Raw genomic sequence first — 27,014 nt, forward strand, 5'->3', positions numbered from 1 at the left:
GTCTTGCCCAGGGTGCTGTGCAGCTGGGGCCCCGACGGGTCAAAGCCTGTGTGGACGCGGACTAGCAAGCATCCGCGCGCGGCGCCCAGGCGGTCCCTGATCTCCTACCCTCCGGGGCCGCGCACCCAGCTTGTAATTCGTGCTTCTGGCGAGGAGACTCCTGGTTCGGGGCCCAGCCAGACTGCATAAATTGTAATGCAGAAAGTGGAGTTGGAGATCTCGGCTTGAAAACAGCCAGCACGTTTGACCCTTTCTCTCCCAGGAACGAGGCTCATCCTGGACCCTTACTCCATACTTGCCTCAGGACAGCCTTAACCCTCTCACTGTCCCCAAGCCTGTCACTGCCATCTGGGAGACTTTTTTTTTTTTTTTTTTTTTAAGGAAAATGGCCCTGGCTGGTGTGGCTCAGTGGACTCTTATACATCACATCGATGTTTCTCTCCCTCTCTCCTTCCCTTTCCCTCTCTCTAAAAATAAATAAAAATTTAAAAAGGGAAGTGCATGCCTGTTTGCTTTACTGGTTACTGCCAGCCACAGCTGAACATTCTGTTCATTTTGAAGTATCAGGCACTGTCTGTCCCTTTGGCCTGTCTTTCAGGAACCAACTCACATCACACTTCTTTCATGAGACATTCTAACAAAGAAAGAAATGCAATCTTCTGGGCCATTTGATGGAGGACAGAGTGGTTTTGCCTAGAGAAGCTAGGGAATCTGGGTCGGGTCATAACTCAGACTTCCTACAGCCTCAGTCAGCTGTGATGTCCCCTTTGTCTCCCTGTCCCTCATGCTCACTGAATCTCATGGTGCCCAGGTTCTCATATCAAGGGATATGAGCATTTCAGTGGTCCCCAAAATGACAAGGGACCGAGCCCCTGGAAGTTGAGGGTGGTAGAGGAGGTGAGGGTGATATGCACAGGAAGTCCAGTGGATAGAGCTGAACATGCTTGGGGCCTGCTCCCCAGATGACCCACATTGGAATTTGGGAGGAATCAGTGGAGGACTCCTCATATTTCTCATCCTTCCTCCCACCTTTGTTTCCATTGGTTACTGTTTCTCAATTTGTTACTTTGTTTTCCTCCTTCCCTGCATTGTTACTTTGTTATCAGTTTCCTCCAGGCAGAGGTGCATTCTTTCAGTGTTAGATTTTGGGAGCACCTTGAAGGCACTAACAAACTGGATCTACCAATGAGCAACTCAGTCATTCACCACTCTAACTCCCCTGTGATACTATGTCACTGAGTCCAAAACAGCATCCCTCTCCACTCAAAGTTCCTCAGCTGTACTTTGTCTTTTTTTTTAATCTCCACCTGAGGATATGTTTATTGATTTTTTTAAAAAGAGAGGAAGTGGAGAGAGAAAGAGAGAGAGAGAAACATCTATTTGTTGCCTCCTGAAGCCCCAACTGGGGATCAAACGCGCACCCTAGGAATATGCCCTGACAAGGGATTGAACCTTTTTGTGTACGGAATGACGTTCCAACAAACTGAGCCACCAGGCCAAGGCTCCTCAGTCTCGTCCTTATCACTCTCATTCATTCAGCAGTAGAGTTTTCTTCATTTTCAGGAAACAAGTGTTCTCTTCTTGGTTACACTGCAGCCACACCTTCCCCAGCCTCCACCCACTGCTCTAGCGGTACCAGCCCCTAGGGCTCAGTGTGGTGAGAAACAGAAGGTATGTGAAGAGGCCATTTTTCCCTTGGGCTTCAGGAGAGGGAGAGAAGGCATTGGAAAAGTCTAGACTGTGGGGAGCTCAGGGAAGTTCCCAGTTGGAATAAGATGGCAACTGAAAGCCTGGGGGGTGGATGAGAAAGGAATTCAAGAGTGGCAGAGTGCAGAGGGGAGAGTAAGGAAACATGAAGTAGGCTGGGGACCCAAATGATCCCACTGTTCAGAGAACGGAAGAGGAACTTACAGAAGAAGCAGAGAAGGGGCCATGTAGGAACATGAAATGGGGAGAGGTCACAAGAGGGGCTTTCATCAGAAGGCTGCAGGGGACATTGTGAAATGCCACAAGAAGTTACATAGAAAATTCAGGGAGAAACCAGTGGGTGTGGTAGCAAGAGATGTGATAGTGCTGTAGTTTGGGGTGAGTGGTAATGGGAGGTAGGAAGTGTGGGCAGAGACAGTAGATACGACTTTCCCGGAGCTTGGCTGAGAAAGGAGGGAGAGAAGGACCTGCAAAGGAAGAGCTGAGGGGGCTTTTTAGAGGGGTCCAAAGTGGAGAGAGAGAAGCTACGTGATGGGGCCTGACTCAGAGGAGATCCTTGTGACAGAGGTGCACAGCCACACTCGTCCACCTTCACAGACCAGACAAGGCAATGGTCCGGAGCACACAGGGCTGGGTTCAGTGGTTCTTACACCTGAGCTGCATCAGAAGCATCTGTTAACATGGAGCTCATTTCAGTGAAAATTTCTGAGCCTCATCCCAAAATTTCTGACTCAACAGGTTTGGGGTGGGGCCCATGAATCTTCATTTCTAACAAGTTCTAGATGCTGCTAATGTTGTGGTCAGCAATGTCACTTTCAGAACCTCTCTGCCTGAGTCAAATGTCGGCTCTATACCTGCTGCCCGTGGGAAGTTGCTGAAGTCTGAGTCTCTCAGCTCACTCCTCTGGGCCATGGCATAATGATCACACCCACCTCACGGATTAGAGCAGGGTCACATGCAGGCTTACCCTAATATTTTCAGGGGCTGGGACAGAGGGCGAATCCAAATATGTACCTGTTGAAAAATTGTGACTCAGGCTGCAAACTCATCAATCTGTCTCTTCTTCTGTCTTCAGAAGTATGACATCACTACAACCATGGTCACCCTCAGGCCACTGCTTCTTGAGAGGATGTGGCAAGTGTTTCTCTGAGGCTGACTCCACAGACAGGTCTCAGTGAGGCCACAGGCCACCAGGTGGGACTCGAGGAAATGATTTTCCACTGAAATGCACCTGGGTTCTCCACCATTAAGACAAGTGGCCTCAATCTGGCAGACAGCCACCTCAACCCTCTGCCCCTGAGCTGAGCTCACTGGGACCACCAGCTTTCTCGGTAACCCTTGTAGCTGATGGCAGGCTATGCACCCTTGGGCTAAACTGGCACTGAGAACTTTTTGTTATAGCAAGAGAGACTTTGAGGGAAGTGGTGAGGGAGGTTGGGAGGGAGGTGGGGGTGATGAGGGACGTGTTGGCTCTGCTTGCCCTTGTTTGAGGGATCCCGGGCAGCCAAAGCTCAGGGAGATGTCCTCCAGGGAGACCTGGCTTACTGAGCAGTCATCCAGCATGTACTGCCTCTTGGCCTGCTCCAGAGTGTCAAATACCTATGGAGAGGGAGGAGGCCACTGTGGGCAGTGGGCACAAGGGAGGGGAGAGGAGACAGCAGAGGCTAGAAAGAGGGAAGGCCTCTGGGGTTGTGACAAGGCCCCCAAAAGGCCCATGCCTGTTTCAGCTGCCCCCAGAGCACTCCCAACAAGTCAGTCCCATGGAATTCAGCTGTCTGCAGTCTCAAGGAAGAGGACCCTGTTTAGGAACAGTGCCAGATAGCAGAGGTCCTGGCTGGGTTCCTGGCTTGCTGTGTGATGCTGGGCATGTGGTGTTCCCTGTCTGGGCCTGCTGCACTCTCTGTGAAATGAGGACAAGCTGATCTCCAGAGTCTCTTCCAGCTCAAACATCTTATATTCTATGAAATCCGTGTGAATGTTGACAGGGAGACATCAGAGAGGAACTGCTGCAGCACTGGTCGTAACTTCTACCCCAAAGAGAAAACACTAGAAAGCAGGCGACATCAGAGCTGTGCTCCCTCCCATGCCCAGGGATGTGCTCACCTTTGCCCAATTGAGGTCATCACCAGGCAGGTGGTAATGGACCATCCCTTGGTGTTCATCTTCCAGGATGCTGCCTGAACAAGGGAGAAAATATGTGCCCATTAGGTCCCAACTGGAGGGCCAAGAGAGGGTGGCCTGGGCCCACAGAACTGCAGCCCTCTTCATAGGGGTCAGGAATGTGGGACTGGGTAGGGGCAAGGCTCAGATGCCCTCTGTGCAGTGTCACACACCTGGGAAGGTCAGGTCCACAAATGCCTTGAATTCCTGCAGTGCCTCCTGCTGCCCGTCACTTCTGACCTTGGCCGGCAGGGAGTAGCTGCTGCCAAACTTGCTCTTGAGGTGCTGTGGGCTGCCCAGGCACTTGAACTGACCCTGCACCATGATGGCCAGCCGCGTGCACAAGGCCTCACATTCCTCCATGCTGGGGAGAGAGGGTGCAGGCCTGACATGGGGCTGGGGTATGCTGTCACCCACCCTCTGTGTCAAAGGCTGGGTGTCAACACCCAGATCAGGTGGCCCATGCATACTACAGCCTGAGGATTCTATATCAATTGATGTCAGGTCTCTTTCCACCCAGCCCCTCCCACAGCCCCTGTCCTGGCTCATCCACTGACCCACAAAGCCCCCAGCTCTGCCTATGGGAGGTGATGATGATGCCCTCACTGGGCTTATAGACTCTCGCCACAGCACCCCAGAGAAGGCGCCAAGCTACGGGGTCCATGCCAGTGGACGGCTCACCCAGGAAGATGACCGTAGGTGCTCCAAGCAGGGTGATACAAGTGCTTAGCTTCTGCTTGTTGCCACCACTGGAGACAGAGGGGAGGAAGGATGGGGTGAATGGCAATTGTCAACCTCCAGTAGTCCAACCCTCCCACTTTTGCTTCTCTGTCCAGAAAGTGCTCACACTCGCTGATGGGGCTTTCAGTAACAGGGCCCACCACCTTCCCCCAGGATGACACTGTCACTTTGCTGTGCACCCTGAGTGTAAACCATTCCCCTGGACATGGGGACCAGTCCAGGTGAGTATATGGTCAACGAGTCTCCTTTGAGGATCCCTGGAGGTACTGGGCAGAAGGGCAAAGTACCATTTTATTTATTTATAATGTGTAATTCTTTTATTATTCTGTAAAAGGTAACAGAATATACAGGACAAAACTTTCCCTTTTTAAAACTAATGTTACAAACTCAAATTATGGCTTATATATAAATACTATACTCTATGGCTGATCATAATTAAGTGTGTAAGTCCAACAGTGTAGCCCTCTCACTGTTAAAACAAAAAAACAAAAAACAAGAAAAGTTTATCCAAGCATGGAGTGTCCTTCTGTGGTGCTCATTTTGGACGATCACAGGATTTTGTCAGTTTTTGGAGGCATCACTGCGCGTGCACATCTGTGGGAAAGAGTGGCTTTGGACTTGGTTTTCAAAATAATTTTTACCCCTCAAAAATATAAATATACAAAGATGCATCCTTCACAGAAATGAGTACAAATCAATCAGTTTGAGCTAATTTCAGAAAAAAGTACGGCACACAATGGAAACCATGCTGTGGTTTTCTTTAATTATACTGAAGCTTGTATCACACATGTTGACATGGAGTTTAATATTAAGACTTTACAGGCATCTTTCCATGGTTCAGCCAGCCCTGTTCCAAGCATAAGAGATTATTCAATAATAATAATAATAATAATAATAATAATAATAATAATAATAATCAGGCCTCTTTGGCACTATGATACAAATGGGAAACAACCAGGGATGCTTCCACTGGTCCCAGCTCCAGAATATTCCCACGGAAATAACTACTCTGTTTTTAAAGAAACTGGAGTATGAGGGGACCAGATTTAGAGAACTACTCAGTACAAATGCAAGTTTTGGTCTGTGTGTGACCCTCTGTGACCCCGAGCGAGAAGCTCTGCCCTGCCCAGTGTGGACCTTCATGTGGCCTGGGACTCACTGATGCGCTGCTTCATTGTGCCCTGGCAGCTCTGCCGCAGCATCTTGCACTTGTCCTAACCTTGCCTCATGTTCTTATTGTGGACGATGTGGGTCCCCTTGTTTTCATCTCTGGGACAGCTCACTGGACAGTGTCATAAGCTGCTGCAGCACACGTTCTTTCTTGGCCTGGATAATCTGCTTCTCCTCACCGTGGTTACCCAGGATGCCCTCACCGGATTACAGCTCAGCACTGTAGGCTGTGCACTTCATGCCCTCCTCCTGCATGTTCTCTCCGGATGTGGCAGCTCACCAGCGCACACACAGAAGGCAGGCAGGGCTGTCGTCAACCAGGTGCAGCTCCTCCTTGGTCTCTAGCAGGTCATCCTCGGCTCCTTTGACCCTGTGCTGCCACTCTTCGACCTTGTCCTCCTTATGGCTAAGCATCTCTTCCAGGAGGGCAATCATGGTGGTGTACTTGGTGAGTTCTGCAGCCAGCTGCTCCTGGCTTTTTAGCTGACCCAGCTCCTCCCTGACTGCAGTGCAGTGCAGCCAAGGGTTGGCCTCCAGGCACTGGGCTCCTTCTGTGTGCTTCCTCTCCTCCTCCAGCTGCAGGGCCAGAGGGCCATTTCAGCTAACTTTTTAAAAATGAACACACAGCATTTACAGTGTACAAGGCACTATACTAAATACTGCAAATGTTAACTATTCTTCAAAATACATAAGCAAACACAAAAATCTGCTCGAAATCAAAGCCAAGAGTGAGGGAAGAGCTAAGTACAACATCCCTGAGCCCTGGCCGTCTCTGACTTCCCAATGTGGGGAGTAGGGTACAATAGCAAATGTTCAGGTACTGCACACATGGCAAATGTGGGTACGCACAGGAGGGTACTATGCACAAGTCTGAGAGAGTTCAGAGACTCAGGAGATGTGTGGCCTGGCTTTGTTTAAGCTGATTGGAGTTGAGTTAATGCCACTGGCAACAGAAGATTGAGGAATACCCCCAGGATTCTCAGCAGAACAAGAACAGCTCAGATGCCTCAGACACAGCAGGGTAAGGTAATGTGTGCTTGAAATGCAAGCCTACCAAAATCAGAACTTTGGGTAGTGGCAGGAAGAACAGTCTGTCCTTTCCCTGCCAGGACGGTAATACCTGTGGTGCTGCTACCTGACCTCAGCCACATAACTGCCCAGGGCCAAGAAGAAGCAGTGCCTCAGGGCAGCCAAGACCATTCACCCATTCTTACAGGAGGGCTACCTCCCTGCTAATCCATGAAGTGGCATGGACTGCACAGCTGCCCTCAGCCTGGGGCTCCTGGGCCTCGCCCTACACCCCAGCACTGAGCAGAGCCAGAACACAGCTTATTACTGGAGGTGGCAGGCCTGAGGGAGCTCTAACTCTTACCTGTGGGTCCTCACCAGCTCATCTGAGTTTGTGTTCATGAGTCCAGAATTTGGTCCACACGGGCACTGATATGGCGCCCAGGGATGCCCCACAGCTGGGCCTACATGACCAGCATCTCCCTACCAGTTATGTGGGCCAACAGGGCCCCAAACTGGGGGCAGTAGCCAACCCACTCTGGCACCTGGGGTTGGGACGAGCCCGAGAGGGAAGCACATCAGAAGGAAAGCTGCCAGCTGAACAACTGCCCTGGCCTTGCCACAGCCCAGGCTCCTGCCTCTGTCCTGTGCGTACCTACATTTGCCACGTGTGCAGACATGTGCCTCCGGGGTGAGCGGGACAAATACAGACTGTTGGTGTCTATAAACGGGTGCACACAGGGCTGGAGGGCTTACTCGGCATCCTACCTCCCACCCACCTGGCATGAAACCTCAGCGCCCAGCATCTCCCTACTTCTTGTCACCTTTCAAGTGTCCAGTCGATAGAAGGTGCTTTATTTTTTCCCTCTTAGAAGTATTTCCTGTTAGACAGTTGGAATCTTTTGTTGTTCCCCTGCCCCAGGCCTCGTGGGGTCAGTTTGGTGTGCGCCTCCAGACCTCTGCCTGGCAGTGCTCTCCTTGCAGAGAACCATTTCATGTTGTTTCTGCCAGGCAGTATCATACCGTAACTTGCTTTTCTAGGTCAAAAAATGTCTTAAAGGTCTTCCTCAGTCAATAAACACGGACCTACTCTGACTCAGTTTAACTGTGACTTGGTCATCCAGGGAAGGTTTCTAGATTTTACTTAACTGATTATAAAAAAATTCAGACACATTTGAGTTATTTCCAGATTTTTGCCGTTATGAACTTTCAGCGAACCACACAGGTTTGTGCCCATGTTCGAACACTCCTGTGGAGTAGATGATGCAAATAGAGTATCATTTTTGAAAACTAAGAAATTTTCTTTCTGCATCTTCCTCCCCTCTTTATGTAGCTGGACAGCTTGGGCTCTGAGGCCAGGAGAAGTGCTGAAGAAAAAACAGATGACTTGAATGAAGATGCTTCAAATATTTCACTATTAAATACAAAGATTTCTGGTGGATTGTCTTTATCAAGGGATTTTAACCTAATGTTTCTTTTATTTCTGGTTTGCTAAAATTTTTTTAAAAATTATGAGTTGGTACTGTGTTTTTTAAAATGGCTTTTTAGCATCTATTAATAAATATTTTTCTCCTTTCATCTATTAAGGTAGTGATTTATATTGTTGGCCTTTTCTACTATTGAATCTTACATTTCTGGGATAAGCCTGACTTGATAATAATAATTTTTATCCTTTCAATTTACTACTACATCGGTATTGTTAATATTTCATTTAGGATATTTATGTTCCTACATGAAACTGGCCAATGGTTTATTTTGGGTCCTTGTCTGGTTTTATCATCACTTATGAATTGGAAGCACCCCATCTTCTCTCCTGTGATTCTGAAGGGTTTTCCAAGAAGGAAATAACCTGTTTGGTGGTAGTTGGTAGACTTGCCCATCAATCCCTTTCAGCCTAGACTTTTAAAAAAATTTTTTTACTTATTATTTTTGGACAGAGGGAGGGGATGAAGAAGGAGAGGGAGAGAAACATTAATGTGTGGTTGCCTCTCACACACCTCACACTGGGGAACCCGGCCCACAACCCAGGATGGGAATCGAATCTGCAACCCTTTGGTTCACAGGTCAGTGCTCAATCCACTGAGCCACACCAGCTGGGGCCCTTTCAGCCTAGACTTTTAAAAGAAGGGTTGGGTCTTTGACCATTATTACTATATATATTGTTATTCTCACCAGAGGACACTTTTGTTTGATTTTTAGGGGAGAGAGAGGAAGGGAAAGAGAAACATTGATGCAAGAGAAGCATCATTTGGTTGCCTCAGTACGCACTCAGACTGGGAATCCCTCTGGGGACTGGAGGTCACACACACCCATGCCAGGACCGGGGATGAACCCACAGCCTGGGTATGTGCCCTGACCAAGGAACTGAACCCACAACCTTTTGGTTATGGGACAGTCTTCCAACCACTGAACCACACCAGCCAGAGCTGACCATTATTTTAATTTCTTCTCTGGTTTTGGTCTATATAGACACATTTTCTATTTCTTCTTAAAGATATTTATTTTATAGAGGGGAAGAAAGGGAGAAAGAGAGGGAGAGAAACATCAATGTGTGTTTACTTCTCATGCACCCCCACAGGAGACCTGGCTCAAAAGCCAGGTATGTGCCTAGACTGGGAATTGAACTGGAGACCCTTTGGTTCACAAGCCAGTGCTCAGTCCACTGAGCCACATCAGTCAGGACAAGGTTTTCTATTTCTTAAACCAATTTTGGGATAGAAGTCTTGAAAATGTAATTTAATTTAGGAAAATGAGCCCTGTTCAGCACACAGTGGCACCACGGCTAAGGACAACTTCACAGTGCAGCGAAGTAACTCTGAGGCAGTGAGTGACTCAGAAATGAGTGTAAGCCCTGGCTGGCATAGCTCAGTGGATTGAGCGCGGACTGGGAACCTAAGTGTCCCAGGTTCGATTCCCAGCCAGGGTACATTCCTGGGTTGCGGGCCATAACCCCCAGCAACCGCACATTGATGTTTCTCTCTCTCTCTCTCCCTCTCTCTCTCTCTCTCTCTCCCTCTCCCCCAGGTGGCCCCCCTCCCTTCCCTCCCTAAAAATAAATAAAATCTTAAAAAAAAAAAAAAGAAATGAGTGTGGACTCTCAAAAGTCACTCAGAAGTCACTACTGATTTTGGGGATAACAACAGGTATGATAATATTATATTTTAGGAGATGTGAAAGAATGCTTTAAAATACTTGTACAGATGAAGGGTGGTGAGCAGAAGGTTCACAAAGGTAGCGAGCAGGGATGCAGCTTTGTTAGAGTTTTCTAATGATTTTAATTCAAGTGAGACTTCTAGAAAAAAAGAAGCAGAGGAGCAGGTTTAACATGATTCAAATTCCATATTTACAGCTGTGAATTTTTATAAACTGCCAAGAGGTAATGTGCAGATGGGTTCCAGGAAGACAGAAATCCAATTTCTTGCCAGCTGGGCAGGATGAGGGCAGATGCCATTTGATTTTAAATGATACAAAGAAATGTAACATTTCTTATCACCTAAGATTACGGAATAAGTTTATATTTTCTTCTATGTGAGCTTCAGTAAATGTGTGTTGATGGATAACTGATGACAATAAGTCCAGGTGGAGAATCTGCACAGGACCATGTGTCCTTGTCCCATCCTTTCCCCGCCTCCCACCCTTCCTTCCTTCCTTCCTTCCTTCCTTCCTTCCTTTTTAAAATCATTTTTCATTATTATTCTATTACACTTAATCCAATCTTTCCCCCTTTGCCCTCCTTTGTACCTAGGAATAAACCTAACCAAGGAGGTAAAAGACCTGTACTCAGAAAACTACACAACACTGAAGAAAGAAATGAAAGAAGACACAAATAAATGGAAGCACATACTGTGTTCATGGATTGAAAGAATTAACATCATCAAAATGTCCATACTACTCCAAGCAATTTATAGATTCAAAGAAATCCCTATTAAAATACCAATGGCATATTTCACAGATATAGAACAAATATTTCAAAAATTTATATGGAACCATAAACAACCCTGAATAGCCTCAACAATTTTGAGAAAGAGCAAAGTAGGGGGTATCACAATACCTGATATCGAACTATATTACAAGGTGACTATAATTAATACCATCTGGTACTGGCATAAGAACATACATATAGACAAGTGGAACAGAACAGAGAGCGCATAAATAAATCAATGTCTCTATGGTCAATTAATACTTGGTGCACAAGGGGTGCAGAAGCATAAAATGGAGTAAAAATAGCCTCTTCAATAAATGGTGTCAGGAGATCTGGACAGCTACATACAAAAAAGTGAAAATTGATCACCAACTTATATCATACAGAAAAATAAACTCAAGATGGATAAATGACTTAAATACAAGGTACAACACCATAAAAGTCCTAGAGGAGAACATAAACAGGAAAATCTCAGATATTCCATGCAGCAATATTTTCACTGACATGTCCCCTAGAGCAAGGGATATAAAGGGAAGAATAAACAAATGGGAATACATCAAATTAAAAAGCTTCTGTGCGGCTAAAGAAAACATCAGCAAAATGAAAAAGGAGATGACCATATGAGAAAACATATTTGCCAATGATACATTGGACAAGGGTTTGCTCTCTAAAATATATAAAGAACTCACACAACTCTAAACCAGGAAGACAATCCAATTAAAAAATGGGCAAAGGACCTGAACAGACACTTCTCCAAAGAAGACATACAGAGGGCCCAGTGAAAGGATGCTCAGCATCACTAGCCATCAGGGAGATGCAAATCAAAACTACAATGAGATATCACTTCACACGGGCAGAATGGCCATCATAAACAAATCAACAAACAAGTGCTGGCGAGGTGGTAGAGAAAAGTGCAACCCTAGTAAGTACACTGTTGGTAGGAATGCAGACTGGTGCAGGCACTGTGGAAAACAGTGTGTAATTTCCTCAAAAAACTCAAAATGCAATGGCTTTTTGACCTAGTGATTCTGCTGCTGGGAATATTCCCTAAGAATCTTGAATCACCAATTCGAAATAACTTATGCACTCCTATGTTCATAGCAATGCTATTTACAATAGCCAAGTGCTGGAAGCAACCTAAGTGCCCACCAGTAAAATGAGTGGATCAAAAAACTGGTACATTTACACAATGGAATACTATGCAGCAGAGAGAAAGATGGAACTCATACCTTTTGCGACAGCATGGATGGAACTGGAGAATATTATGCTAAGTGAAATAAGCTGGTTGGTGAAAGACAAATACCATATGATCTCACCTACATGTGGAACCTAATCAACAAAACAAACAAGCAAGCAAAATATAACCAGACATGTTGAAATAAAGAACAAACTGACAGTAACCAGAAGGGAGGGGATAGGGGGGTAATGAGGGAAAGAAGGGGAAGGGTCATCAAGGAACATGTATAAATGACCCCATGGACAAAGCCAAAGGGGTGTAGGATTGAGGGTGGGGGTGGATGGGGTTGGGTATAGTAGTGGGAGGACATGGAGACAATTGTACTTGAACAACAATAAATAAAATAAAATAAAATAAAGTAAAATAAAATAAAATAAAATAAAGTAGTTGAACTGCCATTCCAGACGAACTGACTTATGTCTGTTCTTATGCCTCAAACCTTTGGGCTGTTAAAACAGGGCAAAATAACATTTGGACTGGGCCTAAAACAACACTATGTCCCAAAGAACTATTTGTAAGGATAACAAGAAAGCAGATATTACTACTATGGGGCTGATAACTACCAGACTGAAAATTAAAAATATTATACAGAATTAACGTCACTACATTAGCTTATCTGCACCAATAGAAATGCCTCCCTTCTATTGATGTAATTGTTCTCTTCCCTTTCCCATAAATACCCATTGTCTTTGTCTCCTAATTGGAACACTATTTGGGCTTCTGCCTGAATCAGTGCTTCCTGAAGAGCTATTCTTTGGTCTCAAATAAATGCTTGTTGCCTCTCACTTGGCCTTTTATTTTATTTTTGGGTTAACACCAGAAAGCTCTCTAAGGTCTCTATTTAGTCAACCCCCTTGGCCCCCAGCTCTGAGGCAACTGCTCTTCTGACTCTGTCCTCAGGATCACAAGGTGTGCTGTCTTCTACTCAGCACCATATTGTCATAGTCATCTACATTATCCATGTGTGAGCAGCTGTTCCCTTTTTGGTGCTGAGCACAATCCATTGGATGAGTATAACCACCCTGTTCATCCATTCTCCTGCAGATGCGGGTTTGGGACATGGCCAGTTTGGTGCTTTTCAGACTATGGCTGCTGAGAACTGCCTCTCAGAGGTCTCCAGGAGACACATGCTTTCATGAGTACAGCTTCTGTGGCTGCTGGAGGAAGAAGCAAAGCTCTGTGTCATGTTTAAATATGATGGTTCTCACCTTTTTCACTTGTGACTGAGATGAGAATAAAGGGTCCAATGCTCAAGAAAGTGAGCGATATGATGAGCTTACCACAAGCACCACCCACGTTGTCAAAGCAGAAGCTGGTCAGGGAGATGAAGGGAATGATAGCCAAGCAATAGAGCATGAGCATCAAGATAGCAGCGATAGCAGCGGGGATGTTTTCCCGTTATGTAAAAGCTTCTTCACTGTAGTACAAAAACACCACCTTAGGAAATGTGTGGGGAGAATTTGAAAAGACACCAAGTCAGTCCTAAGCATTAGAGAAAAAGCATGATAATATCAATTTTAAAAATGAGGTGTTAGTCATGTGGCCCAGGTAACTCCCTTCATCCTACAGTATGGAGACAGCAGGCTCTGCCCCTGGAAATCAGGGGCTCAGAGACATTTACAAATCAAAGGAGGCAGAACAAAGGAGGACATGAGCTGTTTTACACAAATGACCAGGGAGCCATCAAGCTGTACAATTCAGTCACAATCAAATACTTGCACCCTCAATGCTCTATGTAAGAGATGAAGATTCTCCATGCCAGTAGGAGGGCTAGAGAGGAAGTCAACTTACATGAATACGTTTAGGTGAATTGACTCTTTTTTTGGAAAATAAATATTTTGGTAAATCAAATTCTCCATGCCCCTCCCCTATCCCCATTCAAGTTTCCTGGAGTCAGGCAACTTGCTTATGGACTCACTACTAATCAACTTCACTGCATCCTACAACCTATGGTCCCAAGGGTGGAGCTACAAAAGATGCCTCATATCCATGCTCCTGGTGTATTGAGGAAGCCATCACATTGACAATCAGCATCCCTGTGGGCTGAGGCCTGGAGAAATACTGGAGTTAACAATCTACCCACTTCTCCACACTCCAAGAAGGGCAAGTGTGGCAGCCTTTGCAGAGATCCAAAGTGAGTCTTATGCAATTCAGATAGGATCAGTCACTTTGCAAACCTGTGGGACAGGACCACCAGATGCTACTGCAGGAAGACTGAATCAGGCACGAAGAGCTCAACTTTGTGAGAAAATTTTAGTCCTTGTAAGAGAGGAGTGATTCTGAGAAGTTCATGGGATTGTCAACAAAAGTTGTGGCCCCTGCCAGGGCCCTGGGGTCATACAGGTCTTAAAGAGCTTCAGGGCCATTCCAGCAGCCCAGAGAGGAAAGGGGAGATGGAGCCCTGAGGTCTAAACTGTTGGAGGTGGAGTCCTTTGGGAGATGTGGGCAGATGTGGGATATCCGCAGGCACTCTTGGGGAGCTCTGCAGAGGGTCTCAGCAGTGGGGCAACAGTCACAGAGGGTGACACTAGCTGTTAATTATGCTCCCTTGGCAAACATAAGCTGATAGGTTTGGGGTAAAACCAGGTTAGAGAACCAGCTTAGATTTTCTGGAGTTGAGATTTCTTTTTTCTTTTCTTTTCTCTTTTTTTTTTGAGTTGAGATTTCTATCAGGACACCACTTAGAGGGTTAAAAATATTGATGACAAGCTATAAAAAGTCTAGTGTTAATCTATAAAAGAGCAGCATTAGTACCCACCATAAGAAGGAAGTACCAGAGATTGGGTGTACCATACTCTCCTGGGAAGACAGACTCCATGTACCAGTCCACCAAGCTGTGCACGAAAGAGGCCACTAGTAGCATCAGCAGCACCTGAGTGAAATTAAACTCTCCATTGACGCTGCCCATGTTCCTCCACTGGATGCCTCTGCTTGTTCCAAATTAAGGAGAACTGTCACCACAAGCAAGACAATGACAATTTATAAAAAGGACATTTTAGTATTAATATGATGTCATCCTTGTTTTATTTCTTAATGGGCTCAGAAGTTAAGGAGGAAAGAAAGATGCTACTTACTGGGCCTCTTTAAAACTAAAAACAGTCTAGTAAATAGTAAATTAATAAATAAATCCATAAATGGGAGCCCTGAGCAACAAACCCAGCTAGCTTCTCCACAAACATGCAGGTTCTGATTTTAAGAAGAGGCCAAAATGTTCTGACCTCACAAGCACAGAGTGGGCCCATTAAGCCCCAACCCAGAGCTCTGCTTCATGCTGTAGCCAATGATTCCCGCTCAAGATTTGAACTGAAAACGTGCTGAGGAATTTCATCACTTCACTCACTCTAAGGCCTGCAATCTGCTTTGAACGAATAGGTCAGATGAGTAGGATAATCCAATCCAGCGAAGGGATGAGGATTCTTAAAAAGAAATATTGTTCTTGGATTTCTAATGTCACCAATTATATCCTTAGTGTTTCCTTCCTGTTTATGATCGTATGCATGTGTATTTCCTTCAGCTACAATAGTAGACACAGCATTTGTGAGTTATTTTGGCCTTTCAGGAAGAAACACTAATCTGAGCTCAATGAGGGCAGAGTGCTTTCAAATCAAGGGAATCACATGACTGGTTTGGGTGAGTGAGTCCAATAACTCACCCCAGTTCCCTCAACTTTCAACAGGTAGACTCCATAAAGTGCCCATATGCCATTTTAAATCTACTTTTTCCCTCTGAGTATTTATAAATTCTGTAGTTTCATCATTACTTTGATAAAGAAAATTACTCACTTTCAATAAATTTTGGTAAACTTAACATCCTATATTAAGCTTGAAGCACTCTTAACCCATTTAGACTACCCCAACTTAACAAAGAAGTTCATTGATTGGTGATGCCTCTAATCGGGTCATTGGAGGTTACCCCGCTGGTAAGTCAGCAGATGTAATGTACAGCATAGGGAACATAATCAATAAAATGTAATAACTATGTTCAGTGAATGATGGTTACTAGACTTATCACAATCACTTCATAACATATATAAATACCTAATCGCTATGCTGTACATCTGAAACTAATATAATATTGTATGTCAACTGTAATTTAAAAATAAAATTTAAAAAGCTAACATTGAGCAATGAAGGCACTTGCTAAAGTGTTCACAGCAGTGAAACCGGCCCATTCTGTAAGTACTAAAACCCCACAGAGCTCAGTGGCCCCTACATTTTAATTGATATGTTGGCTGTAATCTTCTGCAATGACTAAGTATTCTGAGGAATCCTTCAAACTCCAGAAACATAGGACAAATGAAAACTTGGGGTTGCATTCCAACTGTGGAAATTGTAAGGAAGTTAGAATACCTCTGATGGAAGGTTCTCTAGACCAACCCCAAGGCTATGAGAATAAAATATGATGTATGTAAATAACACTACCTCATCTATAAAGTTCTAAACTGTTATCTGAACTTCTAATCATAAATCTAAGTATTTCATATCTATGAAATTACATGGATATAGGCATAGAATTTCCTAAATCATCAATATGCTTTAGTTTTTCTCCCAAACAGCACTGTAAACTGTATGGTGTGAACAGTGTCCTATAATTCTTCAGTGCTCCTTACAGTACCTACCAGAGCTGTAAGTATACTATAAATGTTCAGAGCACTGTATAAAATGTACCAGTTATATGTATTTGGAAATGAAGTTCAGATTTGCTCGTCAGCTACGGCAGCTTCCCTTGGAAAAGTTAAGGCTTGCCTTTTGTCTCAAATGTGCAGATGAATCGGACTCCCAGTGCCATGACAACATTGGAGAGGAGACAGATAATCTTCTGGAAGCGGCTTCTCTGGGTGTAGCTGAAAGTGAGGTACATGTATGGGAGATGAGTGAAGATGAAGATGATGCCTCCAGAGGCAGTTGCAACATGGGCTGCAGATTCAAAGGGAAAAAATGAGAAACGTTTCATCATAATGCACAAGGAAGCACTGCACAGCCCTTTCCCTGACTGTGGTAAGGGACACGCCTCTGCGTTTGTCTCAGCATTCCAAAAGGGGTGCAGTCTTTTAAGAAATTTGGATAGAAACTTTTTGTATTTCCACTTTCACTATCAAAAGACTAAGAGTATTTGTGGTTCTTAAAAAAATGACTCATTCTTCATATAAAGGCACAAATATCTAACTGCCTAAAAGTCCCTCTGTCTAAAACTATATTGATACCTCCTACAATAAAGTCCTCTTCTTCAAAGATGGGTGGTAGATTGTACATTTATTAAGCATTGCCTGGCTCTGTGCCAAGCACTTGATATAAAGTGCATCTTATTTAATCTTCATGACCTCCCTGTCATGAAGATTACAGAGGACAAAATCAAGGCTTAGCCACATTAAAAACAAATTTCTCAATGTCATGGAGCTAGTCAATTGTGGGTCAAGGATTCAAGGATTTCCAGGCTCTAAGCATAGTTGCTCCAGATTTGGAGATAAGTCTGATCCAACTGAAGTCTGGGATATGAACTCAAATTAAATGCAAGCATTTAATTTCCAGGAAGTTAGGAAAAGAAGAATTGAAAATGTAAGGATCACATATATGAAAAAAAAAGAGACACAGTTAAGATATCAGACAGCCCTTTGATGAACCTGGGTACATGAACTGTGGCTGATCTGGATCTTCAATGATTTCTCTGAATTTCAGTTTCTTCTTTTGTAAAAGTGGTAACAATTGCTGATATTTACTAAGGTCTTAATATACCAAGTATTATCCTCAGCAGTTAACATGTAATATCCCACTTAATCCTCGTAATTAAATTAGAAGTACTATTGTTTTCTAGCTGCACAGATGGGAAATGAATGCACAGAGTCACGACTTGCTCAAAGTCAGGGTCCACACCGAGATGCAAAAACAGCATTTTAAGGCCAGAGCAAGAGCATTCGACCTCAGCAAGGGAGGGATAAAGTCTGCTGTCCATTTGAAGAGTGGGAAGAGGTTTGAAATAGTTGTCTGAGAGAGATGTGGGACAAACTGATAGGAAATGTGGTTGGATTGCAAGGCAGTGTCCTGAGGACCCCACTTGAGGATCAGAGGCCTAAATGAAAAGACCAGTACACACAGTGGAGAGTTTTTCTCCAGCTGCTCAGATGTAGGTGCAAAGTAGACAGGGAGTTAGTTTAACCAGGGTTGAGGTTTTGCAGTAAAAGTTAAATGGAGAACTGATGGGTTAAAGGTGTTATCATAGTACTGGACCGTGGGATCAGAGCTGGGTACAGAAGCAAGCAAGGCACATGATAGGGTGATGGATAGTGAAAAAGTGTTAGGGCCAATGGATTAAAGGTCTTTGATGGGAGTCGAAGGATTATGGGGAAGGGGCATGTCAGGTACTATGGGAAAGCAGCTAGCCCTGGCTGGGCGGCTCAGTTGGTTAGAGTGTTGTGCTATACACCCAGGATGCATGTTCAATCTCCAGTCAGGACATACACAAGAAGCAACGAATAAATCCATAAGTAAGTGGAACCACAAATCGATGTTTCTATCTCTAAAGTTAATTAAAAAAAATTTTTTTTTAATGAGGAAAGGAGCTAAAAAGAGAGAGAGAGAGAGACAGTGGGAGTCAAGAATGGAACATTTGGGGATGAGACTGGTTACTGGTAAGGCTAAGGTCTAGGGAATGTCTGTGGGAGCATGGGAGCGCTAATGTGAAGTAGAGGAAAGTATCATTGGAAGGAGCAGGCCCAGGATCTGAGAGGAGAGCTGGACCACCAACGATGGTATAGCAGTAGTCAGTGGAGAGAAATACAGTGACCCAGGAGCTAAAATTCTTCAATGAACAAGTGGGAAGAACCAGGTGCAAAATATGACTTCAATAAAAAGTAGCACTTGGGTTAGTTGGATGACACCCATTTCAAAGGGGATAAATTTTTTGAGCAAGAAGGGTAGAGGAATGGTCTGGAGGCAGCAGTCAGGACCAAGGATACACCTTCCTCCCTTTAGGCCTTGTGGTGGCACAGGGTGTGAGGTGTGGTGTCCCAGCAAATTTCCCGATTACCTGTGAAGTGTTTCTTGGGCATTGTTATGAATCATGGCTCTTTACATTTCATATGATTCAATTCACTGCAGTCGTCTTTCTTTTTTTTTTTTAAAGACACACTTAATCAGCATCATGATCAGACTATTACATTTAGCAATCAACAGCATGGGTGCAAAAAGAAAAAAAACCTACATTAAAAACCTTTTGTTGGAATGCTTTACACTTTCCGAAGAACAGAAACTAAAATAACCTGTTATACAATTAGTCACAAATACATTTCTCAAGGTTTTTTGCCCATTCACGTGAGTATTGTCTAAAACATGTCTCCTTTGTAGCAGCCAGGCCCTGCCACCACTGTGCTTGGCTCAGTTCACAAATCTGCTGTAACCTGGAGCTGCCCTGTCACTTCTCTGGCTCTCCTCTCCTGCTAAGCTTTGTTTCCTGGCAGCAATTAAGACCTGTGCCACTGCCATAGCTGCTGCTGCTGCTGTTGGAACCACCATGGCCACCTGGGGTTTGTGGTTTGGCAAAGTGTTGACCTCCTTCATCACAGGGGCCAGAGCGTCTGCCTGAGTTTCCTCCTTTTACGGGCCCACAATTTGCAGATTGATTGTTGTAATTGCCAAAATTATTGTAGCTTCCACCACCTCCAAAGTTGATTCCATCATTACCAAACCCATGGGAGCCACCCCCACTGCTACCATATCCACCACCACCATGGCTGCCACCAAAGCACTCTGATCACTGAAGTTTCCTCCACGACCAAAGTTGTCCTTCCCACCAAAACCACCTCCACGACCACCTCCGAAGTTGCCAGAACCACTTCGGCCTCTTGGCCTCCTTGGCTGGATGAAGCACTAGCCATCACTTGCTTAGATGGGGCTTTCCTTCCGTCACAGTTGTGGCCGTTCACAGCATGGTATTTCTGAATGACCATCTTGTCTACAGAGGCAGGATCATCAAAGGTTACAAAAGTGAAGCCTCTCTTTGCCGCTGCCGCAGTCAGTCATGATTTCAATCACTTCAGTTTTCCCATGCTGTTCAAAATAATCTCTTAGGAGATGTTCTTCAGTGTCTTCTTTAACACCACCAACAAAAATCTTTTTCACGGTGAAGTGGGCACCCGGTCTTTGAGAATCTTCTCTAGAGACAGCCCTGCTTGGCTCCACAACTCTTCCACCCACCTCGTGTACCTCGCACTCCCGGCTGCATCCCCCGCCTCCACAGGGGCGTACGTGACAAACCCAGGGCCCCTGGAGCACTTGGTGTTTGGATCTCTCATCACCACACAGTCTGTGAGCATCCCCGTTGCTCACCACGGCTCCTCAGACTCCCATCTGTGGTTTCAAAGCTCGGACCTCTGATAAAGAGCTTCCATAGCTGTTCCTGCTCTTTGGGAGACTCCAACTTAGACATGACGACTGCGGGAGAGGGGCCTTCTACGATGCTTACTCAGCGGCGTCCACCGGCAGAAAGAAGTAATGTAATGAAGGTATCTAATCATCATTCTTTTTGATGTTCAAAATGTCCTGCCTTTGGTGAGTGGAAGCATCTTCATGTTGATTCTTTCATCTTTTAGACGTCATGCCTGTTGGTTTTTGAGAGCTTCCCTTCTGCAGTACAAAATGTCCAATGCTCATATTGGACATTTCTGACCTCAGACCTTGAATCAATTATTTTTCCAAGAAGCTGTTCCCTCTTAGAGGCATTCAGAGGCCACAGTCTGGGCACTAAGGCATTTGCTGCTACTGGGCTGTCATTAGTTTTAGGTTTTTTCAGTGCACATAGTGAGGGAATACATTTTTTCTTTTTCTTTCTTTTTTGCTTTGGATAGAGAGAGAGGAAGGGAGAGAGAGAGAAACATTGATTTGTTGTTCCACTTATTTATGCACATTCATTGGTTGATTCTTTTATTTTATATTTTTTATTTTAGCGGGAAGAGAAGGGAGGGAGAAGGAGAGGGAGAGAAACATCGATTGGCTGCCTTCTGTACGTGCCCCAACTGGGAACCCAACCTGCAACTGAAGCATGAGCTCTGACCGGGAATTGTGTCCTGACTGGGAATCAAACCAACAATGTTTTGGTTTGGTGAACGATGTCCACCCAACTGAGCCACACCAGCTGGGGCTCATTAGTTTATTCTTTTTTTTTTTTTTTTGGTTGATTCTTGTATGTTCTCTGACTAAAGATCAAACCTGCAACCTTGGTCGTATCGGGACGACATTTGAATCTACTGAACTACCTGGCCAAGGCAAGAAAATACATTTTTATCCTGAAAATAACTCTCACAAAGGATATATAATTTAAATATATATTTAAACTCTTTAAATATATCTATTTAAACTGTTTAAATAGATATTTAATAAGTAAATACATATTTAAACTCTTTGCCTGAGGATAGAGAGCAAGGGAGAGAAAAATATCAATGTGAGAGAGAAACATCAATCGGTTGTGTACCATACATGCCCTGACTGGGGATTGAACCCACAACCTTTTTTGGTGTATGAGATAATGTTCCAACCAACTGAGCCACCTGGCCAGGGCTAAAATAGGTTTTAAAGGCATTTGAAGTAATTCTTTCATTGTGGGAATAAAACCTTTATTTCTGTTGCCTTAAAATTTAAAAAGAGCCCTGGCTACTGTAGCTCAGTGGATTGAGCACAGGGCGCAAACAAAAGGTCAGCAGTTCGATTCCCAGTCAGGGCACGTGCCTGGGTTGTGGGCCAGGTCCCCAGTGGTGGCCATGTGAGAGGCAACCACACATTGACATTTCTCTTCCTCTCTTTCTCCCTCCCTTCCCCTTTCTCTAAAAATAAATAAATAAAATCTTTAAAACATTTTTTAAATTGCTTTTATAATTTCCTTTTTTATTTAATTTTTTTCAAGTCATGTACAGAATAAAGTCTTCCCAGAAGTGTCCAATCCTAATTTATGAAACCTGTGATTATGTTATTTTAAATGACTACAGGGACTTTACAATGTGATTAAGAATCTTTTTTAAAATTAAAAAATATATATTTTATTGATTATACTATTACACTTGCCCCATTTCCCCCTTCATTCCCCTACACCCTGCACACCCTCTCCCACCCAAATTCTCCCCCTTTAGTTCATGTCCATGTGTCATAAGGTCTTTAGCTTCTACATTTCCCATACTATTCTTGCCTTCCCCCTGTCTGTTTTCTACCTACCATCTATGCTACTTATTCTCTCTTTTCCCCCTCTCTCTTCCTCCCACTCCTCTGTTGCTAAACCTCCATGTGATCTCCATTTCTGTAGTTCTGTTCCTGTTCTAGTTCTTTGCTTAGTTTGTTTTTGTTTTTGTTTTGTTTTTTAAGATTTTATTTATTTATTTTTTAGAGAGGGAAGGGAGGGAGAAAGAGAGTGAGAGAGAAACATTAATGTGCGGTTGCTGGGGGTCATGGCCTGCAACCCAGGCATGTACCCTGACTGGGAATTGAACCTACGACACTTTGGTTCGCAGCCCGCACTCAATCCACTGAGCTACGCCGGCCAGAGCTTGTTTTTGTTTTTGTTTTAGGTGTGGTTGTTAATAATTGTGAGTTTGTTGTCATTTTACTGTTCAAAGTTTTGTTCATCTTCTTTTTCTTAGATAAGTCCCTTTAACATTTCATATAATAAGGGCTTAGTGATGATGAACTCCTTCAACTGGACCTTATCTAAAAAGCACTTTATCTGCCCTTCCATTCTAAATGAAAGCTTTGCTGGATAGAGCAATCTGGGATGTAGGTCCTTGCCTTTCATGACTTGGAATACTTCTTTCCAGTCCCTTCTTGCCTGCAAGGTCTCTTTTGAGAAATCAGCTGACAGTCTGATGGGAACTCCTGTGTAGGTTACTGTCCCCTTATCTCTTGCTGCTTCTAGGATTCTCTCCTTCATTTTAATCTTAGGTGATGTAATTATGATGTTCCCAGGTGTGTTCCTCCTTGGGTCCAACTTCTTTGGGCCTCTCTGAGCTTCCTAGACTTCCTGGAAGTCTATTTCCTTTGCCAGATTGGGGAAGTTCTCCTTTATTATTTGTTCCAATAACTTTTCCACTTGTAGCTCTTCCTCTTCCCCTTCTGGTACCCCTATAATTCGGATGTTGGAACATTTAGAGATGTCCTGGAGGTTCCTAAGCCTCTCCTTGTTTTTTTTTTTATTATTATTTCTTTCTTCTTTTCTGTTTGGTTGTTTCTTTCTTCCTTCTGGTCCACACCATTGATTTGAGTCCTAGTTTTCTTCCCATCACTGTTGGTTCCCTGTGCATTTTACTTTATTTCACTTAGCATAGCCTTCATTTCTTCATCTAATTTTCGACCAAATTCAACCAATTCTGTGAGCATCCTGATCACCAGTGCTTTGAACTGTGCATCTGATAGGCTAGCTATCCCTTCATTGCTTAGTTGTATTTGCTCTGAAGCTTTGATCTGTTCTTCCATTTGGGCCATTTTTTCTTGTCTTGTCATGCCTGTTCATATGAGGGGCAGAGCCTTAGGTATTCACCAGGGCAGGGCAACCCAGTCACTGAGTTTTGATGTTGTATGTGGGGGCAGGGTCCAAGAGGGAACAATGGCTCTTGCTCCACTCTCGTTGGATTTTAGTCTCTTCCACCACTTCCCCCAAGCAAACTGGGCCTTTCTGGTGCTAGTTCCTGGGTGGGTGGGCTTATGTAAGTTCTAGGACCCTGTGGGTATCTCCAACTAACTCTCCTGTCAGGCTGGGAGTCTCTCCTAGAACCTCAACCCCCACAGGTGTTTTCAATTGGTGTTTTGAGGCTTTATTTCCCCATGCTGGGACCCTGGGTTGCTCGGTCTGTCTCACTCCCCAGTTTTGCCTGGTTTATCTGCGTGCACAAATGTGGGACTTCCTGGTCAGCCAGCCACCTTGCGCGCTGTGCCCCACTTCATAATCGCCATCTCACTGGGTCTGCCCATTGCCACCTTGTGCCCAGGGTCCGTCAGCTGCTGCCTTGTGTGCCTGGGGTTCAGAAGCTACCACCTTTTTTGCCCTGACACCTTTCCACCCAGCCACTGACTCCGCCCCTCCTACCTGTCTAGATGAATGTGTCTATTTTAACTCCTTAGTTGTCAGACTTCCATATAGTTCAATTTTCTGTCAGTTCCGGTTGTTGTTTTGTTTCTAAATTGTTGTTGTCCTTATTTTGGTTGTGCGAGGAGGCACAGTATATCTACCTACATCTCCATCTTGGCTGGAAGTTCTGATTAAGAATCTTTTTAAAAATTTTATTTACTGATTTTTAGAGAGAGAAGAAGGAAGACACAGAGAGAGAGAGGGACATCAACTTGTTCCACTTATTTATGCATTCACTGGTTGCTCCTTGTACATGCTCTGACCAGGGATCAAACCCACAGCCCTGGTGTATCTAGACAACACTCAATTGAATTAACAGGCCAGAGCCTCAGAATCTTGATATGAGGAGGTCATTTTAGGTTATCTGTGTGGGCTCAATGTAATCACAAGGGTCTTCATAACAGAGTGGTAGGAGTGTTAGAGTGAGAGGAGCTATGATGGAAGCAGAGGCCATAAGCAGAGATTTGAAGATGATACACATGCTACTGGCTTTCAAGATGGAGGAAAGGACCATGAACCAAAAAGTGTGCACACATCTTCCAGAGCTGGAAAAGGTAAAGGGAAGGATTCTTATTCTCCCCTACTGTCTCCTGAAAGAACACAGCCAGGCTGGTTGATTTTAACCTAGAGAAACACACTTGGGTCTCTGGCTATAAGATAATAAATGTGTCATTTTTAGCCAGTAAGTATGTAGTAGATTGTTCCAGCAGCAATAGGAAAGTCATTAACATGTTTCAAAAGTCAAAACTATATAATAATTAACAATAAAGTTGAAATTTACAACCAAGTTTAAATACCACTTATCTTTAGTAGTATACAAGTACAAACACTCTACCCATATACACCTTTATCCCTTCCCCTTTATATTATTGTTGTGACAAGTTATATCTTTATTTACTGTGTGCTCATTAACATGATTTATAATTAGTTTTATGCATTTGCCTTATAAATAACATAAGAAAAAAGGGGGACATTTCAAACTAAAAGTACAGTAAGACTGACTTTAGTTACTCTTACCAGTGGTCCTTCTTTCTTTTTTTGTCTTGGTTTGTTAAATGTTTTACTGAGTGTAGACATCTGGAGTACTATAAAACATGCATTATCTGTAGATTCAGAAAGGAGCAAGGCACATTGTCCTCACTGTCAAATGCTTCAGGCTTGGCGTACATGATGGAGATTACTGAAGTATCACGAGAGTTCTATGGTTCCTGAAAAGCTTTTACAGTTTGGAGTTGCGTCTTAACCACATGAAAAGCAAAGCTGGTTTTGTTGTTGTTGTTTTCTAATCCTCACATGAAGATATATATATTTACTGATTTGAGAGAGAGAGGAAGGAGGAGGAGAGAGAGAGGGAGAGAGAGAAGCATTGATGTAAGAGAGAAAAATTGATCAGTTGCCTCCTGTACACACCCCAAGTAGTGGTTGAACCTGCAGTCTAAGTATGTGCCCTGACTGGGGAGCAAACCTGCAACCTTTTGGTTTATGGTTGATGCTTCAACCAACTGAGCCATTTGGCCAGGGTGTAAAGTCATTCACATAAGTGAGCTTGCATTTTAATGGAGGGACACAGTATTTTAATTTTAAAACTAATAAAAATTGGTTTGTAGAAGACTTCCATCCCCCCTTTTGTCCCTTCAGTTTTCAGAAATTTCAGTTTAAAAAATCATATACTTTTTGGAGATTGTATATTCATCTGTGTAATAACTAAAATTTATTTCTTCCCCAGTTTCTAAGATATATTAAATCTGAAGAAGATAATATCTTCATCTTCAACAATATAATTTCTGCCTTGTTGTCTGTACTTTCCAGCAGCCTTGACCTCATTTCAGAAACTTCATCTTTAAAATCTTCATATTTCATTACTTCAGCCATAGTGAATCCTTTTTCAAAACCTGTATGAATCTTTCCTGCAGCTTAAGGAAACTCATGCCTTTCCTGAGTCTGTGCACATACTTCATTTGTGCCTGCACTGAGTAAGTCTGCTAGTTGGAGTGCTGCAAACCAGCCCTAATGATCTTTGGCAAAGTGCCTCATGTCCTGTTCACTTCCAGGCACTTCTGTCTCTCCTCCGCACTCAATTCTTGCAACTTAATTCCACAGCTCCACTAAAAGGAATGATCAAGGCCCCTGAGCCATACTTGTCCACTGACCCTTGAATTTTTATCAACCATTTGTTTTTCTTTCTAATGTAGTCTTTTTCAGAAAGATTAACCAAGTAGACCATTGGTTTTGAAGTCAGAAAGAAGTGTTTACTCACCACTCAATTTCTTTGTCATTCCAATCATGATAGAAGCAAACAGGTTTCTTTTTATCTGTAACCCAGGATTTGACCTTGCACATTTTGTCACATTCAGGTTTTAGTATTTTACCTCCTCCTCTCACAGCTACTTTTCCTAGTTTATCTATAATGGGCCCGATCATTTCCTTATCTTTAAGCTGAAGCTCTTTGTTTCAAATATGACCTATACTTCTTTCAGCATCCGTGATATTGTTACAGAACAAACAAGGGGGGCCTGGGACAATATACTATTATTGAAAGAAGCCCCCAGGTCCGTTATGTCCACCACCAGAGAAAAGACGTCTCTCAATGCCAGAGATTTGTGAAAAGGAAAGAAAATGTTTATTTAATGCTATACAAACTTAAAGTAGTGACCTAATGTCTTTATCAAAAATCCTAAAATCCCTTAAAACACCCACAAATAGACACAGTCCTTCCTTCCTTCCCCCTTTGCCCAGTCCAGAGTACCGTATCTCAAGAAAGGGAATAGAAGTCCATGGCTCAGGCAGTCCTCTGGTTATTCCCAGTTAGTACTCCATCTCGACTGGGAGACCTCCCTGGGTTCCCGGCACCCTCAGCCGAGTCACCAGGATCTCTGCTAAAACCAGGTGGTGGTTCCCCCTTCTAAAGCTGCGGGCATCCCCACTCTGGCAAAGGCACGAGATTCTCTCTCCACTGCTCCAGCCACATGG

At 43.9% G+C, this 27,014-nt stretch overlaps 1 protein-coding gene and 2 pseudogenes across 1 annotated transcript; all 3 read right to left on the bottom strand.

Annotated features, from left to right (window-relative positions):
• Positions 1-3,613: 3,613 nt before the first annotated feature.
• Positions 3,614-4,272, bottom strand: LOC118499273 (ATP-binding cassette sub-family A member 3-like). The gene is made up of 2 exons (XM_036020004.1): positions 4,041-4,272; positions 3,614-3,884 (listed from the first exon to the last, which is right to left on the bottom strand). Exons 1-2 carry the CDS (start codon positions 4,228-4,230, stop codon positions 3,754-3,756), a joined length of 321 nt encoding a protein of 106 aa, XP_035875897.1. The 5' UTR covers positions 4,231-4,272; the 3' UTR covers positions 3,614-3,753.
• Positions 4,273-6,054: 1,782 nt separating this feature from the next.
• LOC118499374 lies at positions 6,055-20,605 on the bottom strand (annotated as a pseudogene).
• A 5,168-nt stretch (positions 20,606-25,773) lies between these two features.
• On the bottom strand, positions 25,774-26,489 carry LOC114509007 (annotated as a pseudogene).
• Between the last annotated feature and the right edge of the window lie 525 nt (positions 26,490-27,014).

Source organism: Phyllostomus discolor, chromosome 3 (assembly GCF_004126475.2).
Source record: "Phyllostomus discolor isolate MPI-MPIP mPhyDis1 chromosome 3, mPhyDis1.pri.v3, whole genome shotgun sequence".
Classification (NCBI taxonomy): Eukaryota; Metazoa; Chordata; class Mammalia; order Chiroptera; family Phyllostomidae; genus Phyllostomus; species Phyllostomus discolor.